The sequence below is a fragment of the Mixophyes fleayi genome, chromosome 10, assembly GCF_038048845.1.
Source record: "Mixophyes fleayi isolate aMixFle1 chromosome 10, aMixFle1.hap1, whole genome shotgun sequence".
NCBI lineage: Eukaryota > Metazoa > Chordata > Amphibia > Anura > Limnodynastidae > Mixophyes > Mixophyes fleayi.
This window is the reverse complement of record NC_134411.1, coordinates 18,206,657-18,224,653: the sequence shown is the minus strand read 5'-3', so window position 1 is coordinate 18,224,653 and position 17,997 is coordinate 18,206,657. Positions and strand designations below refer to the sequence as shown.

General features: G+C 35.5%; 1 protein-coding gene across 2 annotated transcripts in view; it reads right to left on the bottom strand.

Annotated features, from left to right (window-relative positions):
• LUZP2 (leucine zipper protein 2) overlaps positions 1 to 17,997 on the bottom strand; it is a 462,788-nt gene that overhangs the window by 213,835 nt on the left and 230,956 nt on the right. Inside the window, exons 2-5 of one of the 2 annotated variants that reach the window (XM_075188001.1) lie at positions 10,388 to 10,505; positions 9,812 to 9,882; positions 4,050 to 4,131; positions 3,343 to 3,405 (exon numbers count right to left, since the gene is read on the bottom strand). In XM_075188001.1, coding sequence (XP_075044102.1) covers positions 3,343 to 3,405; positions 4,050 to 4,131; positions 9,812 to 9,882; positions 10,388 to 10,505 — 334 coding nt within the window. The remainder of the gene's footprint in view (positions 1 to 3,342; positions 3,406 to 4,049; positions 4,132 to 9,811; positions 9,883 to 10,387; positions 10,506 to 17,997) is intronic. The other variant, XM_075188002.1, reaches the window with a different exon arrangement.

Genomic DNA, 17,997 nt, shown 5'->3' with positions numbered 1-17,997 from the left:
CACTTCTGCCTCACAGCACTGGGGTCATGAGTTCAATTCCCGACCATGGCCTTATCTGTGTGGAGTTTATATGTTCTCCCCGTGTTTGTGTGGGTTTCCTCCGGGTGCTCCGGTTTCCTCCCACACTCCAAAAACATTCTAGTAGGTAAATTGGCTGCTATCAAAATTGACCCTAGTCTCTCTGTATGTGTGTATGTTAGGGTATTTAGACTGTAAGGTCCAATGGGGCAGGGACTGATGTGAATGAGTTCTCTGTACAGCGCTGTGGAATCAGTGGCGCTATATAAATAAATGGTGATGATGAGGACCCCCTCGTGCCTTCAAAACAGCTCTGACCAATCAAGACATGGACTCTACAAGACCACAGCATATTTTTTTTTTTGGGAGTGTAGATAGATAGACAGATACACTCATCTTGACAAGTACAGGCATATTTAGAAGATCTACTGAATACCCTCTAAATTCATCTGCTAGATCCTGTCTTTTTAATGTCATCGCTGTCATTTCATATTGCGTTTGCCATATCTGTTTCTCCTTTGGTGACCTCAATCCAGCTTCAAGTTAATGAATTGATATGCATTAGTATACTTATATTCACTCATGTTGCTTAGACTGTAAGATCTAAATACTGTGTCCAGGTAAAACTCTTGCTAAGTTTTGGCAAATATAATTCATTTGGCATTATGATTTCCAGTAATGTAAATGCAGCCAAGCTAATAAATATGCATTGATTTATTTTCTTGTCCTATATAGAGTTTAGTGTCAATTTGTATGTTGTCGCAGTGTGCTTCATTAAAAAAAATGAGCAATTGTGTGAAAACTTTTTTATACCGTGTTAGCAAAATTGGTTTAGTACTTCCTTTATGTCTCTTTGTCTCACATTACTTATCCAGTCAAGATATTTCATTAATTTAAAAAGAGAAAAGCAGTGCAATAATCAGACACAATTCTCCAAGCCAGGAAACAAGAGGAGTGTGCCAAGCGTCACAGGGTCAATAGTTATAAAGAGCATTTAATAGGATTTCTATACCATGCTAGCAATTTTAAATATTGATTCGCTTACCAACAAAATGCTAGATTGTAATGTTTTGGAAAGTTTGGTTATGTAGTACAACTTTTCGGTGGATTACTGTATATTATAATCACGGTGGAGATAGGGACATTGTATTCCATTTGCCAGCTGATGTGGCCCTTTCAGATCTAGGACAATACTATCTAGTATTTGGGCCTGAGTCATTAAGGAGAGCAAAGCATAAAAAATGAGTAACTTTGCACCTGGGCAAAACCATGTTGCATTGGAGGGGGAAGGTTAATTTAAAATGTGGGCGCAGATTTATAGTAGTGGTAGGGCATATCCTAGATCAACTTTAAATTTCAGTGTTAAAATAAAGTTTTCAAGTATTTGTGTGCTACAAGACAAACCAGCCAGTATTTAACTTGTGTGAAAAATAATAAACTAATTTGTACGCCTTATATTGTAACATGCTTTCTCCCAGAGAACATTTACTCCTTTTTGTGCCTTACTTTCCTTAATGACTCAGGCCCTATGTGTTTGGAGGAAGGAGCACAGTATAAGATCTATGTCACCTGTGCTTCCTCCTGCAAGTACTGTATTAGGGGGTGGGGTACGTTACTGTGATGCTTTTAATAACGACACTGAGTATAAAGACATATATAATCCGATTGCACTAAAAGCGACCTGCTTGAAATGCTGACTTACATTAATAGAGACACAGAACATATCCGAAAACACTACCTTGCAGACTGCTATAAATTACGAACTACCTGCATGCCGGCAGTTCCGTTTTACAACACAAAACAGAGAGACATTCAGCTTTGTGAATTTAACGTTTAAGTGATGAGAGACAGATGTCATATTGATATTTTTCTGGAGTGCTCCATTTTTTGGTTGTACGTCGTTTTCAGTTTTAACTAATCAGATCTCAAAGACTATATAGTGGCCTCCATCAAAGCATACACTCATATGTAGAAATGTAGATACTCTCCATCAACTGCAAATACTGTATACTCTGTACAGGGCAAACTCAAAATAAACACTGTAAAAATGTATAACTTTTCTTGAAGAACTAAAAACAAATTTATATTGCATAAATATGACTGAGTTAGATGAAGTTGATAAATCACCATGGCCACGTCCCTTGCTATGAAATGACAAAGTTCATGGCATTGCATAGTGGTGGTGGGGGGTGGGGGGGCCTGGATGATGTGAAATCATGTCATTAAGCCTCACCTTTACCACAACCAGGAAGAATATCTTCTCCTGGTTCGGGCACCCACCGAAAATTCAGGGAGAGTAGGCAGGTATGCTCTACACTAGCAATAGAGTAACTAGCAATAGATTAACGTCACCTATACTATTAATCATGTATGTAACTATAGATTCAAAATATTCACATGAAAACATTATATATATATATATATATATATATATATATATATATATATATATATATATATATATATATATTTATTTATTTATTTTGACTTATTTACTTCACATTAGTTTTAAATACATTGCTATCTTCTGTTTCATTATCCAGTTCAGTAATTCATCCTAAAAAGGCGCAGGAACATATAGTGATACCACAGTTTTGCTTTTATCAAGGGACTAAGAAACATTTTGTGTAATATCAGGTAAACTGTAAAACGAGTAAAAAGTGTAGAATATCGAAAGAGATTAGTATAGTGTAGAAATCCGCACACAAGACAAATTGCTACTGACGTGGTTTGTTCCATCAAATAAAATGTCTACAAACAGTACATTTAATAACATCATTAGCACAAGAATGTAAACCTGTCAAGCATGCATAGCATTTATTTAGTACATATAGATCAAACCTTAAAATAGTTTACAAGGTAATGGCCAAGTAGCCAAGTGTAGAAGAGGAAAACCGCTATACATAAAAGTTAATTACAGCCGCTGTCTTTTTTCTTAGCATGCTTACTTTTTTAAGTTAAGCAGCAAGTAAATTCAGTATTTGACATTAACACACATATATATATATATATATATATATATACCAGGCTGTGTACTACACATGATGCAGATTAATAGAATATCTTTCACAATAATTAAAGTTCAGTTAAAGTTTCTAGGGTCATATTTTTTTGGATTGTTCCCCAAAATAAGACAGAAATGCTCTAAAATATAATAAAAATATAATATGTTACATTATCTTTGTAGTGTTTTACATTAGAAAGTACTAAATACCAGAAGGTGACTGACAAGCGTGCAATAATCACCATAGAAATAAATGTGGAACAGTTATTATATCTGGAATAAAAGTAAATGTTGACAACAACATGCTTTGCTTACAGTACCTCATTCTGTAGATCCCTGATCATTTTACTTTTACGCTCCATTTCAGTTTTTAGGAAATTAATCTAGAAAAAAATATATAAGGCACATTTTGTTAATGACAAAATATAATGCAGTGTGCAGATACTTATTTAAAATGCACCTGTTACCTACACGCAGCCATTTTGTGGGCTGAACCAATGTTCATGAGGTAAAAACCTATCAATTCACTAGGAACTGATGACATCACTGAAGAAGTCCATTCTATCGTTTAGGCTCTGAGTGATAAGCTGCTTTCTCATGAATATGTGTTTAGCTTACAATCTTCACATGCAGACTTTATTTCCATTATTTCCATTAAGTAATTGGGAGTAACGTTACAAAATATGGACCCACATGATAGATGATAGAGGTGATAAATGTATCTTTTTTTAAACACGTTTCAATGAGAACATGGTGCTAATGAGAACAGGAGCTTTCATTACCCCCCAAAAAAGCTGTTCTGTAAATGTTCTATAAATGTTAAATTCCCTATTACCCTGTAGCTTTCAACTGTTGCACAGAAAGCCAGACCATTACCACAAAATAAGCTTTTATGTTACTTCAAAAACCTTCTACTTCACTTTAACACCCAACAAAGGCACAGCGACTGAACACACAGATCACAAACAGGAAAAATAAAAAATGGAGGAAAAAAGTAATTGGAGGGTCAGAAGATACAAACACTTACAGTAGCCTGCTGCTTCTCAGCCTTTTCAGTTGCCTCATTAAGTTGCTTTGTGAATGCTTCCTGCAGGGATTTCATTTCTTCCCTAGTTTATAAAAAAAAGAATAAGATACATTTAGAAAGTCATTTTTTATTTTTTATTTTTTAGAACACATTTTTGACAGATTTCTTTAAAACAGCAAATGCGCAATAAATACACAAAAATAAAAAAAACTTCAAAGATCAAAATAATCTTTCTTGTATGCTTTAATCCATACAGTAGTATAGAAGTGTGATTAACAAAGTGATTTTCACCAAAACACAAAAATAATGTTTCCATAAATACTCAATGCTTTTTTTTTTCATAAAATACAAAGAAAAGGAAAACTTTTATTTTACAAGACTTTATTTTGCAAAACATAGAGTCAGACTTTGATAGAGCACAATAGTACAAATAGGAATATAATTTGTTGTCTTGAAAGGAGCAAGACTGATCAATTTGTGGAAGGATGAATAATGAAACATTTAATTTATTTTATAATAAATGCCATTAACATTCACAGGAAGACTTATATATATATACTGACCTGCAATAACAACCTTATGTAAAATATCTTATCATCTATATATATTTGTAAAATAAATGAATTACTGTTTTTATTTGATAAAATAACTTGTATTTGAGGATGTGTGGTCCTTTAATATGCTTGATTTATCAAAGTTTTATTTTGCTTGAAAATGTGCTTTCTCATTTTGTCACTTTTAAAAGTTTTCAGATGAAAGCAAAATGATTTATTAAATTTTCAATACTCAGTGCTCAAGAAGAAAATAGATTAATTTTGAAAACGGAAAAAGATGGCTGAGTGTACAGAGCTTTGTATTTAAGTAAAGTCAGATGACAGAAGATGGAAGCCCACAGAAACTGTGAAGAATTACAGTGGAATGCTATAAATTTCAAGTCCAGTTTTTAGCTTCTCCAGTGTTTTGAAACAAATGTTTTATGAGCTTGACATTTTGGTCTTACTGAGAATGTACTTTAGAATCTTTGATACTGTTCATTACAATAAAACATAGTAAGGATCATGATTTTCCAGACCTGAAGGGTGGAGTATAAGAAGAAAATTGCATTAATATGAATTCCAAATAAATATATATATATATATATATATATATATATATATATATATATACTATATAAATGCCTAGTGGCGTGTGTGGAAAAAAAAAACAAGCTGCAGCGCCACCTGCTGGGCAGAGTTATACACTGACCTATATATTTCTTGAAGGAGAAGTGACAGTTGGGAGTGGTTGGTGGTTGCCAAGGGTGACAGTGGGGAGTTTTTAACACCTTAAGTAGCTTGATGAAGGATGTGGCGATGAAGATGAAGGATGAGGTGATGGAGAAAAATGATTAGGTGGTGACATGTGGACAAAACCCCGTTAAAAAAGGGCGCTTGCGTCGGGAAGTAACGCTCTTCCCCTGTGGAGGCCTGGCCTAGGCCTAAATGCATGACAAGAACCTTTTTAACACCTTAAGTAGCTTGATTTGACTAGAATGCATGAGTATCATGCACGGGTTAACTTGTATATATATATATATATATATATATAGAACTCTGCAAACATTTTAAGCAAGTGTGGAAAAATGCAGGGCAGCAAAAGTGCTTTCAGAAAAGGTAGTGTTAATAATTTATTTTTATCAATAAACAAAATTGCAAAGTGAGTGAACAGAAGATAAATCTAAATCAAATCAATGTTTGGTTGGACCACCCTTTGCCTTCAAAACTGCATCAATGCATCAAATTTTCTAGGTACACTTGCACGCAGTTTTTGAAGGAATTCCACAGGGAGGTTGTTCCGAACATGTTGGTGAACTGGACCACAGATCTTCTGTGGATATAGGCTTGCTCAAATCCTTCTGTCTGTTCATGTAATCCCAGATAGACTCGATGATGTTGAGATCAGGGCTCATTGGAGCCATATTATCCCTTCCAGGACTCCTTGGTCTTCTTTACGATGAAGATAGTTCTTAATGATATTGGCTGTATATTGGGGGTCGTTGTCTGCTGCATAATATATTTTGAGCCAATTAGATGCCTCCCTGATGGTATTGCATGAAGGATAAGAACCTGCTTGTATTTATCAGCATTGAGAACAGTATTTATCTTGACCAAATCCCCAACTCCAGCCCCAAACTTGCAAGGAACCTCCACCATGCTTCACTGTTGCCTGCAGATATTCATTATTGTCCCGCTCTCCAGCCCCCAGAGAGCCCTGATCTCAACATCATTGAGTCTGTCTGGGATTACATGAACAGACTGAAGGATATGAGCAAGCCTACATTCACAGAAGATCTGTTATTAGTTCTCCAAGAAGTCTGGAACAAACTCCCTGTGGAGTTCCTTGAAAAACTGTGTGCAAGCATACCTAGAATAATTGATGCTTTAATGACAATTAAATATTGCTCTGATTTAGATTTCACCTCTGTTCATTCACTTTGCATTTATATATATATATATATATATATATATATGGCCTCACTGTTTGAGAATTTATGCATGTATTAATACAACAAAAAAAGTGAATTTTATTAATAAATTAATTTCATTATATTTTAATTCAATTTAATTTATATCTAGTGTTGGGCCTGGTAGTGATTCACAACTCACAACATTCATCGAAAAAACTGAATTCTTATATATATATATATATATATATATATATATATATATTCAACACACATCCTGTACTAGGAACACATTTCAATAAAGCCATTATATTTGGTAGTTCTGAAATCAAGGACATATTGGTGAAAAAAGAATATCTCCTCCTCTGCATATAGAGATTGGTTACTTTTGAAGCTTTGAGCATTGAAGTGCGGGGTCTGTGTGAATTGACTCTCTATGGATGTGGGTGCATTTAATATTTACTAAACTGCAGGTTTGAAAAAGTGGAGATGATGCTATAGAAACCAATCAGATTAGTTATCATTTATTTAATACATTCTACAAAATGACAGCTAGAATATGATTGGTCTCTATAGGCAACATCTCCACTTTTTCAAACCGGCAGTTTAGTAAATATACCCCAAAGACTTTGTTGAAGATAACACAATGTTAGTGTTATTACGGGTGCCTGACGCTTTTGCCCTGTTTATAAATGCATCAGCAGCTCTTTATGTCTAATTTCAGTTTCCAATTACTTGGTGACCACCATGTAAACTCCATATACGATTAATTAGTGATCATTTACGCCACTTCTGTAATGATAAAGAATTTTTCTGTTGATAGGTGATCGTAATGACACTTTCGGTTTTTGGACAGGATCTCTACTATAGTTACACGTAAGTGACGGTGGGGCATCCCAAGGTTAGACTGTTTATGATAGGTTAGTTAGTTAGTTGTTAATTATTTCAGATAAATTTGCTAATTAGAGGGTCATTTTGCCTTGGCTTGGCACCACTATGCATAGAGTACTGACTTTTACTTTTTTGGAAAGGTGGATTGATGCCACATTTCTCGGTGGCGTTTAGAAAAACAATACAAACATTTGCTTTTAGTTCACTTCTTTGCAATTTCAATAAAAAAAAATGTTTTAGTCCATTTTGGGTAAATTATTTTGCAGTGGTACTTCAAAGTCTTCTGAAAAAAAGCAGTTCCAAAATAGGCTCAGTGGCGAAGGGTTTAAAGTCTTTAAGGCTAATTATTATTACGCATTTAACAATTAGCAATGGATCGGTGATCAGTAACTGAAGTTGAATGGAATACCAGGGTAAGAAAGAGTAAAGTTGACAGGATGGGTAGGTTTGGGAGACTATACAGACAGGGCCAATGACTCGTGGACATATTGAAGACAGATATAGCAACCAAAAAATGGAGTCACACAAAAGAATAGTGAGACAGACCAGGGTCATAAGTCCACAGTGGGGAGTGTTATGATATAGGATGAAAACAAGCAGGTAATACAAACATAAACAGGACACATATAAGACTGAGGCAGAAATAACACAAAGATGGGAGATGGAAAGAACCCGTCAACCAAATGCCAGCTGGAGAACAAGTGGGCGCTCTTTTGTCCATCTCCCGCATTGGAATGTGCTGTCACTGGCAGCCTTAGACTCCTGTTGCATAAACAGGGAATTTCTTGTGACATTATCGGCAGAATAAAGCTTGGGGACAGTCTAACAATATATTGAAATTTAACAGCCGAGTTAACAGGCTGCAAACATGGGCTCAGGTGGTATTGGCATCTTGGATTATTTCTGTGTGTTAACACATGGGCTTTAAGTAATAAACAAACTAATAATCCAAATGTTGTCCCCATTGAGGAGAATCAAATAAAATCATGTTTAAAAATAGCATACAAAAGGTAAATCAATGAACATACATATCAATACATAATGACAATTAATATACTAATGCTTGGAAAATGGAAAGAGTGTGATGATGATCCAGTCACATGAATAATCTTTTTTGTTTACAGACTAATGAAGTCATGAGAATGATTGTAATATTATTATTATGTTAAACAAGAAATCATATTGTATTCACATCTTATTAATATCCTGTATATATTTTGACTACAATAAGTCCTTGGACACACACACACACATACTCACAAGGCAATCACACACGCAAATGAACACACACATATACCTATAGACTTATAATGACACACAAGCAAGCTAAACTTCTCTGGCATGGTCGCACAATGAAAAGCATCGCTGACTCATAATCTTGGGTTCTTTTTCAACCAGGGGTGGAGTTTGTAATGTGTGTGGTAGATAATTTAGACTGCAAGTAACATATGTGAATGATTAGACATTTTCTGTAAAGTGCTGCATAGTTAATGCTATAGAAAAAAAGATTAAAGAAGGGTATACATATTTGGTATCACAATAAACAGTAGATGTTAAGCACTAAGGGTCATTAAGGAGAGTAAAGCATAAAAAAGGAGTAACTTTGCACCTGGGCAAAACCATGTTGCATTGAAGGGGGAGGTATTTTTAAAATGTGAGGACAGTTTTATAGTTGAGGTAGGACATGTCCTAGATCAACTTTAAATTTCAGTATTAAAATAAAGTTATCAAATATTTGTGCGCTAGATTAAAAAACAGCCAGTATTTAACTTACGTGCAAAATAATAAGTTAATTTGCACCCCTTTACATTGCAACATGGTTTATCCCGGAGAACATTTTCTCCTTTTTTTGCCTTACTTTCCTTAATGACTCAGGCCCTAAATGTGTGAAAATAAAAAAGGGTGGGTATGTGATTAAATGCATATTTTCTCTGTTCATATGTCTCAATTTAAATAAAGAACTATTTATTCAAATATATTATCACATGAAAGTCTAAAAAGAAAAATGTCAAACATCTGGGGGTAATTAAGTAGCTGAACTTATTCACTCTTGTGAAATTCATGATAGTACAAAATACCATTGAGGCGGTAAAACATGTTTGTCTCTTGAACTTGCATCTTGGATCTGTCTTCAATTAATTCCCTGAATTACCATACTGTATTTTATCAATGGTGCAATATGCTAATCAGGTAATAACATAATAAAGAATAAACAGATTGAGACAACCTACAATTGCTACAGTAGCTCAATTTAATTCTACAAGTTTATATTTATTTTAACAAACTTTTCAACCTGACTGTAATGTGCGCTCCAAGTGCCTGCCAATTCTGGAATTTTACTGAATACCTTTGCAGAAGACAATTATTATATTTTCTATTGATATTTTGGCATAGCAGGACTTGGTTTATTTTTTATTTTTTATTTTACCTTTGCTTTTCTTCTAATGCCAAAAGCTTTTGAACATCATCCTTGGAAGTTGCTTCATTGCCTTTGATAGACTAGAAAACAAAATATTATCATTCATAGTTTTTCGCACATGGTCTTTTTGTATAGAAAACTGAAATGTGTACATAATTAAACTTACAAAAATAAAACACAATCTTCTGTTGACTGTAACTAATTAGGAAGCTTATGGAATATCACTGGAGTAAACAATGCAATCGCCAGTAATTAATTAAACTAGGTGTTAGGATTAGCTCTAATTAACAAGGCAATATTCCAGATTTTTTTTTAGTGTGTTTATTTATTTTTCAATGTATTCATTGTATTGCCTCAGTTGCAGTATACGTCTTTGCCCAATAGGATAAAATAAAATAGGATAGGAATAAGGCAACTTCTGGCTTTAAAAATCATGGGGAACTACAAATAAGAAGAAAATTGCAAAATGTAATTTATTTATTACTATAAGAGTATTGTTAAATGTTTTATTTATTTTATTAGATAGTAGTTGTTTCAAAATTCTTTTGGATTGCCATTTCCATTTTGAAAATAAAATGTACTGACCTGAAGATTTCCTTTGATGCCTTCCAGTTCCCGGGATTTTTTTGAAAGCTGCCGGAGGATACTGCTCCTCTCCATAAAAACTTCTTTCAGTTGTTTTTCCAGGTCATCGTAGCCCTGTCTAGCAAGGAAAAGACATGAGTCAGTTATGTATCCTTCAGGGTGACTAATTCACCAATTATACGGTAAATAGAAACAGCAGTCTCAAAAAAAGAAACATGAAAAGGTTATGTTTGTTGTGCTAACACCAATCTGTCATCCTGGTCAGACTATATATACATATTGGGTGAAATTCAAAGTTCAGCCACTGTCATAAATTACCCATTGTTTATAATTATTTTTCATTCTTTTGCACAAATTTTAAATTTAACACATTGAAAAAAAGGACGAAACACAACAATGTGCAACAATCCATTAAATCAAACCTTACAATTACATTCAATAAGAAATCCAAGCCCAAGAGTCGAACCCTAATGTTATCAAATTATGCAGTAAAATAGATTCATTATATTGTTGTTGTTTTTATTATTATTATGATTATTATTATTATTATTATTATTACGATTATTATTATTATTACTAACTATTATTATTTTTGTGCCTCCAAAATGCCTATTGTATGCCGAGCAGTAGCAATAATCAGTATCTGTCTCTCACAGGTGCCTTACATAACCAAGCTAGGGTTGTATGAAGCCCCGGGAATTCTGTTTGCCACAAATCAGCTGAATCTTGTCTCAAAAGTATTAAATTATTGTAAAATTTTCATTTTTGTTTGGATTTGAAATGGAAAAACAAAAAAAATTAAATCCCTTCTGAACTCAATCCTGGTCCTGAGACTGCAGCTCTGTTTAAAGTAAAAATAAAGTTATAATAAAATGACTACATTTTAGGTAGCCCATTTGCCAGTGCAATAGAACACCCCCTGTAAAACTGCACAATGCAAGGAAAAAGGAAAGAAAATATATTCCCAAAATTAAAAATGCCCTCCCCCCATCAACCATTAGACAAACCCCCTTCTCGGGTTAAGTTAAAGCTTTGGGACACCTGTAGTTAACTCTTTGCAATCCCAGTTGTTCCAGTATAATGGTCCCATACACACCATTTTAAACTAAATTTTAACTTAATAAAAAACTATTTCTGAACCTTTGTTCACTGCTTTTTTTGATTATACAATACAATCTTCCTTCCTCTTAATCCATCATGATCTTAATTGAGAAAAAGCAAAACCCTTAAACATTTGTATAGGAAATGATGTTGGTGCATCCAGTGAGGTAGCAAGGCGCCATAGCACCCAAAGACAACAGCTGCATATGTGTTCTTCAGTGCCTGTTGGTGCAAATACATGCATGCCCCCATAGTGTATTGGGGTGCACCCAATGGAGCAAGAAGTGCTAGGCCTCCCACTAGCCACCTCCAGCCATCATGACAACTAGCCCCAGTGCAGATAATGACATTATAACTTGGAGGGTATTGGTTATACAATCCTAGTACTGTATACTATACAGGAACAGCCAAATGCAAGCAATGAAAAATCAGACTGAAAGCTTAGTGTCAGCACAGTGTGAGCTAGCAGCTGTAAAGGAAAATAAAATCCTAAGATGCATTAAAAAGGGTTAAATGTTCATGTTGCAAATATAGTAATACCATTGTATGAGTAACTTGTTTTTACTTCACATTTTCAATATTGGATAACATTTCTTGCACCTCACTGCAAGAAGGGCATTGGGAAACTCAAGATTGTTAATAGGTAAGCATCCTCATTAATTAAAGTGGGAATCGTTAAATTTCTAAAGAGTGGCAAAAAATTAGATTTGTTTAGGAAGTAGAGGTGACCTAATTAATATGTATAACTATATTGGAGGCCAATACAAAGATTTGTCTAACAAGCAATTTGTTCCAATGACTACACAGGGCAAGGAGGTTATCAGCTGAAAATGAAAGACAGACAGCAGCACCATCAGCAGATGAAAGACTTTTCTACTGTACCAGCTATGGAATTTCTTACTACATTAAGTGGTAAGGTCAAATTCAGTACCAGAACTGGATGCTATTCTGACAAGAAATGGAAACTGCAGCAATAATTAATATAGGACATTATAGGAGTGATCCTTGGAATTTATCTGATTGTGATTTTTGGGTAAAGAAGGATTTTTTTCCCCCTGTGGCTCCAAACTAACAACTGTCACATTGGGTTTTTTTTATTCTGCTGTCCTCCGGATCTGTATGTTGTTGAGCCTTACTATATACTAGGAAAATAAAAACTAAGCCGAATTACTAGAATTTCAGTGCAGAGGTACCATGTCGTATTAATAAATATATTTGTTCGGACACAGTTAATTTAATACAACTTGTTTGAAAATGGATATGACCTTTAACTGCAAGCCAGGCATCCCATAATGTTTAGATGACACTCAAAGCTTCTCTTCAGGGGTAATTTAAAAAGAGAATAATGTTGGTGTCAGCACAAACGTATTTTATTTACTCCCTTATGGTTTTCTCTGCATTTGAGCCTGTTGATTTATAATACTGTGTACAGATGTTTCAAACGAGATATTTTTTTTTTGCATTTGATGATGGGTGGCCAAGGGTGCTCCTTAGTCATAAATATCTTGCTGCAGTTATATTAATGCCTGCATGCCCCAATGATTTTGTTATGCACAAAATACAGTAGAGTAAACTAAAAGGTGGTGACAGAGCAATTCCACTGTACATATGTTACTGACTTTGTGGGCCATGGCAGAACCATTTTACCTGTAAAAAAAGCCATCATTTTAACAAAATCTAAAATGTGTTGTCAGATAACGTCAATGGAGTTCTGTCTTCTCAATGTATACACACAAGAAGCACACAGCAACCAGTAAGGATCAATGATACCAATATATTTAATACTACATGCTACACAATTATTAGATTTGTAATAAAGTGTGCTCACTCTCATAAGTTATTTAACAGTTGAACAAGCAGTACAGATCAGGAACAGTTCAGTGATATAATAAGAAAATATAATTGTGCAAGTTGGACATTTGCGATTTTGCAACTTCTCACACAGTGGAGACTACAAGGTACGTGACTACTTCAAAAATCTCAGCGAATGGGCCACATGTGTTGCTCATTGGAGCATGACCATGTTTCTCCTATCGATAAGTGCTACTGGCAAATTGACAGCTGAAAAAAATGCGTGATTGGCCAAACAGAATGCCTGGAGGAAGGCAATGCGGTCACACACCCACTAGACCTCTTGGCATTCTTGGTTCTACCAGTGCTCCCTATCATACCACAAACCTGAAACTGAGAGATGGAAAAGCCTAAACCTTTCTACTCTAAATGGGTATAGGTACCATTTAGTAAATATTATTATTATTATTCTCCTTTATTTGCTAGGTGCCACAAGAGTTCTGCAGTGCCGTACACAGCACAAACAGTAGAATATACATGGTTAAACATTACTGAACAATAAACAAAAAATACGAAAACTTCAGAAACTCCAGGCAGGCTAATGCAGTAAAGACAGAGCAGAATAACAGGTATGGAGACAAGAGGGAAGAGGGCCCTGCTCAAACGAGCTTACATCCTTAGGGAGGCTAAACAAATCTCAGGCACAAAGGAAGCCAGTTGAAGTAAGTGGGGAGAGAACAGGGGGGCCAGGAGGAGAGATTGGAGAACGAGTGGAGGAGATGAGGGGGTTAGGTGGAAGGTTGGTAGGCTTTGAGGAACAGGTGAGTTTTAAGTGCCTGTTTGAAGGAGCACAAATTCGGAGAGAGACAGGTGGAGCTTGTAAGAAGTTTCTATAAGTGTATACATGTACAAAGCATGTTATTTAGTTTATGATATTTTATTCCAAGTATTTTGGGTTTTAAAGAATCAAAGTCAATTCTAATCCCTGTGTATATGAGATGAGGCTCTGAAAGTGAATATTTTGAAGTGGTACAAATGGAACATAATTTATTATAGTGAACAGGGTGTAATTGCACAGATATATATTCATGTCGACTGTCTGGCTAAACACAGAACAGCTAAATCACTGATCTGACACAAAATACCACATATTTTACTCTTAATCTGTGGCTATTGTGCAAAGGGTTCTGCTCCATTTGCATCGTGGGTACAATTTCTCTGCTAAACGAAGAACAAAAATATTTTTTTTAATTGGAGCCTTCGATATTCAAAATTTTTAAAGGCAAAACTGTTTTGGAGAGCCATCTAATATGACTGTGAGGGCTGTGAGCAGGGCTGCTATTAGGGAGTAGGGTCAGTACTGCTGTGAGGGGCCCGGACAGACCTCTCCGTCTGTCCGGGCTCCATGGACTGCCCTGGCCTCTCAGTCTGACTGAGCGTTCAGCCCCTTCTTCTCCGCAATGCTGCGGCTCGGCCTCCCAGGCTCTCATAGGCTGGGAGCACTGCATGTTAACATCATCACTGCACCGCACTCCCAGTGTATCAGTGCCCGGGAGCTACAGCATCGCGGAGGAGAAGGTAAGTTAATCAGGTATTAATTTTAAAGGAGAGGGGCAGATAAAAGAGGGGACATTAACTGTGATTGGGGGAGAGAAGGGAACATTAACTCTTGGGGGGACATTAACTGTGGTTGGGAGGAAGAGAGGGAGACCTTAACTGTGGGGTGGAGAGAGGGGACCTTAACTGTGGGGTGGAGAGGGGGACCTTAACCGTGGAGGAGGGGAGAGGGGGGTCTTAACTTTGATTGGGGGAGGGAAAGGGGACCTTAACTGTGATTGGGGGGGAATGGGGACATTAACTGTGATTGGGGGGAGAGGGGAACATTAACTGTGATTGAGGGGGAGAGGGGAACATTTACTTTGGGGGATGGGAACATTTACTGTGATGAGGGAGAGGGAGGAATGTACTGTGATGAGGGATAGGGGGCATATGCCTGGGGAGGGGGGCACGTGTATGGGAAGGGGAGCCCTGCCAGATTAACAAGTACTGGGCCGCACAGTTTCTGATGGCAGCTCTGGCTGTGTGACCATGGAAGACCATGGAAGAGCTCAGAGGAAAGTAAGGGCTAAAGATTATTTTCAATTTGCAACCAGGGGGTATATTTACTAAACTGCGGGTTTGAAAAGTTGAGATATTGCCTCTAGCAACCAATTTAGTTAATTCTAGTTATCATTTATTTAGCACATTCTACAAAATGATAGCTAGAATCTGATTGGTTGCTATAGGCAACATCTTCACTTTTTCAAATCCGTAGTTTAGTAAATATACCTCCAAGAATCTTGAGTGGGTTCTGGTTCTGACAAGATAACTTTGCTAAGTGAGAGAACAGAAGATAACAACAAACAGAGAGTGGGTTTTCTGATAATTTTCTTAGGCAGCAAAACAAGTAGAGATATAAAATCAGTCCTTTCTTCAAGTGGTATATTTTTTGAATTGTTGACTACATACAAAAGACCAGAAATTGTGGGGAAATTGACCTCCAGGGAAGGAACTGCATCTAGACACAAAGGGTCTGCTTCATTAAGGAAAGTAAAGCAAGAAAATGAGTAACTTTGAACCTTGGTAAAACCATGTTGCAATGCAAAGGGTGCCAATAAGTTTGTTATTTTGCACCTAAGGAAAATACTGCTATTTTTCAATGTAGGATGCAAGTACTTGATAGCTTTATTTTTACACTGACATTAAAAGTTGATCTAGGAAATACTCTACCCCAATAATAAATCTGTACTCACATTTTAAATGTACCTCCACCTCCAATGCAATATAGTTTTGTCAAGGTCCAAAGTTACTCATTTTTTTTCTTTAATTTCCTTAATGAATCAGGTCAAAAATCTTCATTAAACTATTAAACACTTGCTATTAAAGGCTTACATTACACAGATAAAAGCTGATGGCTGCTCTTGCTTAGTGCACTGTTTGCACCTAAATTGCAATATTAGTAAATTTGGTAAAATTGATATCGATACCAGACAAATCCGTAATACGCAAAAATTCTGAATTTAGATAATTACCAGAAATCACTCTAGTTCAAGTTTGGTAATCACATTCAGCTTTATAGTATTAAAATGGTATACCAAGGTTTGCTGTATAATGTAATCTGAAATTGGGTAATCCACCTGGACCTACAGTATTTATATTTAAATAACCTAACTGGTGCTTCTTTAGGAGACATTTATAAAATTGAATTGGCATCTAAATACTGTAACCCAGAGCACATCATGATTCTAGCATGATTTAGAAAGTAAAAGCAAACATTTGATTGGCTGGTATCAGTTACATCATCTATCACCTGTGTACCAGTTTTCATAAATTCCCTGCCCTAAATGACTCCATTTACACCATGGTTCTTAAACCCCCATATACGTGCTTACCAACTCATTGTGGCTAAACATAGACTTAGATATATGGTAAAAGGACAGAAATAAAATAAATATAGAATTTGTATTGTTATCTTATTCTAATATATGTGATGGATTCATATTAATCATGCAAAGACTTTAATATATATATATATTAAATATGTCTATATGTCAGCTTTACCCAATTTTTTGGTATTTTTTTTTTATTTAAGTATTTTATATTTTATTAAATCTCTTTAGAAAAAGAGATGAATTTTGTGGGGCTATAACCATTTCTTCTGATGTTTGTGGAGATAAAGAAAATTGTTCCTTTCTTATTCTTTACACAAACCAATGAAAACATTTTGTTAGGGGCATTCTGTACTGAAGGAGAAGAAGTACTATAACAAAAAAAGAAACTGTATACACTTAAAAATGTATTCCCTACAAATGTATGTCACCCTCCCTTCTCAAAATCTGCTACTTGAACCAACAATGTTATACTGAGTCATTATAGATCCAACCCTGTATAGTCTCAAGTACAGAAGAGGGAATAACAAAATCATAAATATTCCACAAAAATGATACAATTATTGTAAAATATTGTAAAAAAAATAGTTTTCTGGATTCACATATTTTGCTCATGCAGGCCACCGTAGCCTAATGACCCAACGTCTTCCCATTGTAGTGCTCAATGTTCAACCTTTGAAGCTGGAACAAAGTTGGTTCAGAAATGTATAACAAGCCAGGGTCAGGGTTAAAAGTGAAAAATCAGAGTCAATGACAAGCTAGGCCAGTTTTAGAAGATCAGGAAGAACAGTCCTTAAACACAGGAAATATTAACAGAACCTATTGCACATTCACCAGAGAAGTGTCTAAGGCTGATGTCACAGACATGTAGCCAAATGCATGGCCACCAGTTATTAAGAGTGCCTATTAGGGTGAGACTATATAAAATACACCTATCCATACTCACCTATGCTCACTCATTGAAAAGGACAAGCAGGAATATGGTATCAATATGGCAGGAATATGGCAGGATAACAAGGACAGGTTCATTATAACATTAAAATATTTGGTAATTTCCACTTTAATGAGCGGGTTGTGAGGGTAGTGAAAACATCCCTCCAAGTAAAGATTCAGCAGTGGTCTGTCTTCTGATTTGACAATGGTAATTCTATCTAAAAAAGGAAACTTGCACACACTACTATAACCTATAAAGAGTTTATTGATCCTTGATCATAACTGATACTAAGATGAGACCAAGAATTTGCTTGCTGATTGGGATATTTTCCAACCCAAGTGCATTTACTGCACTAA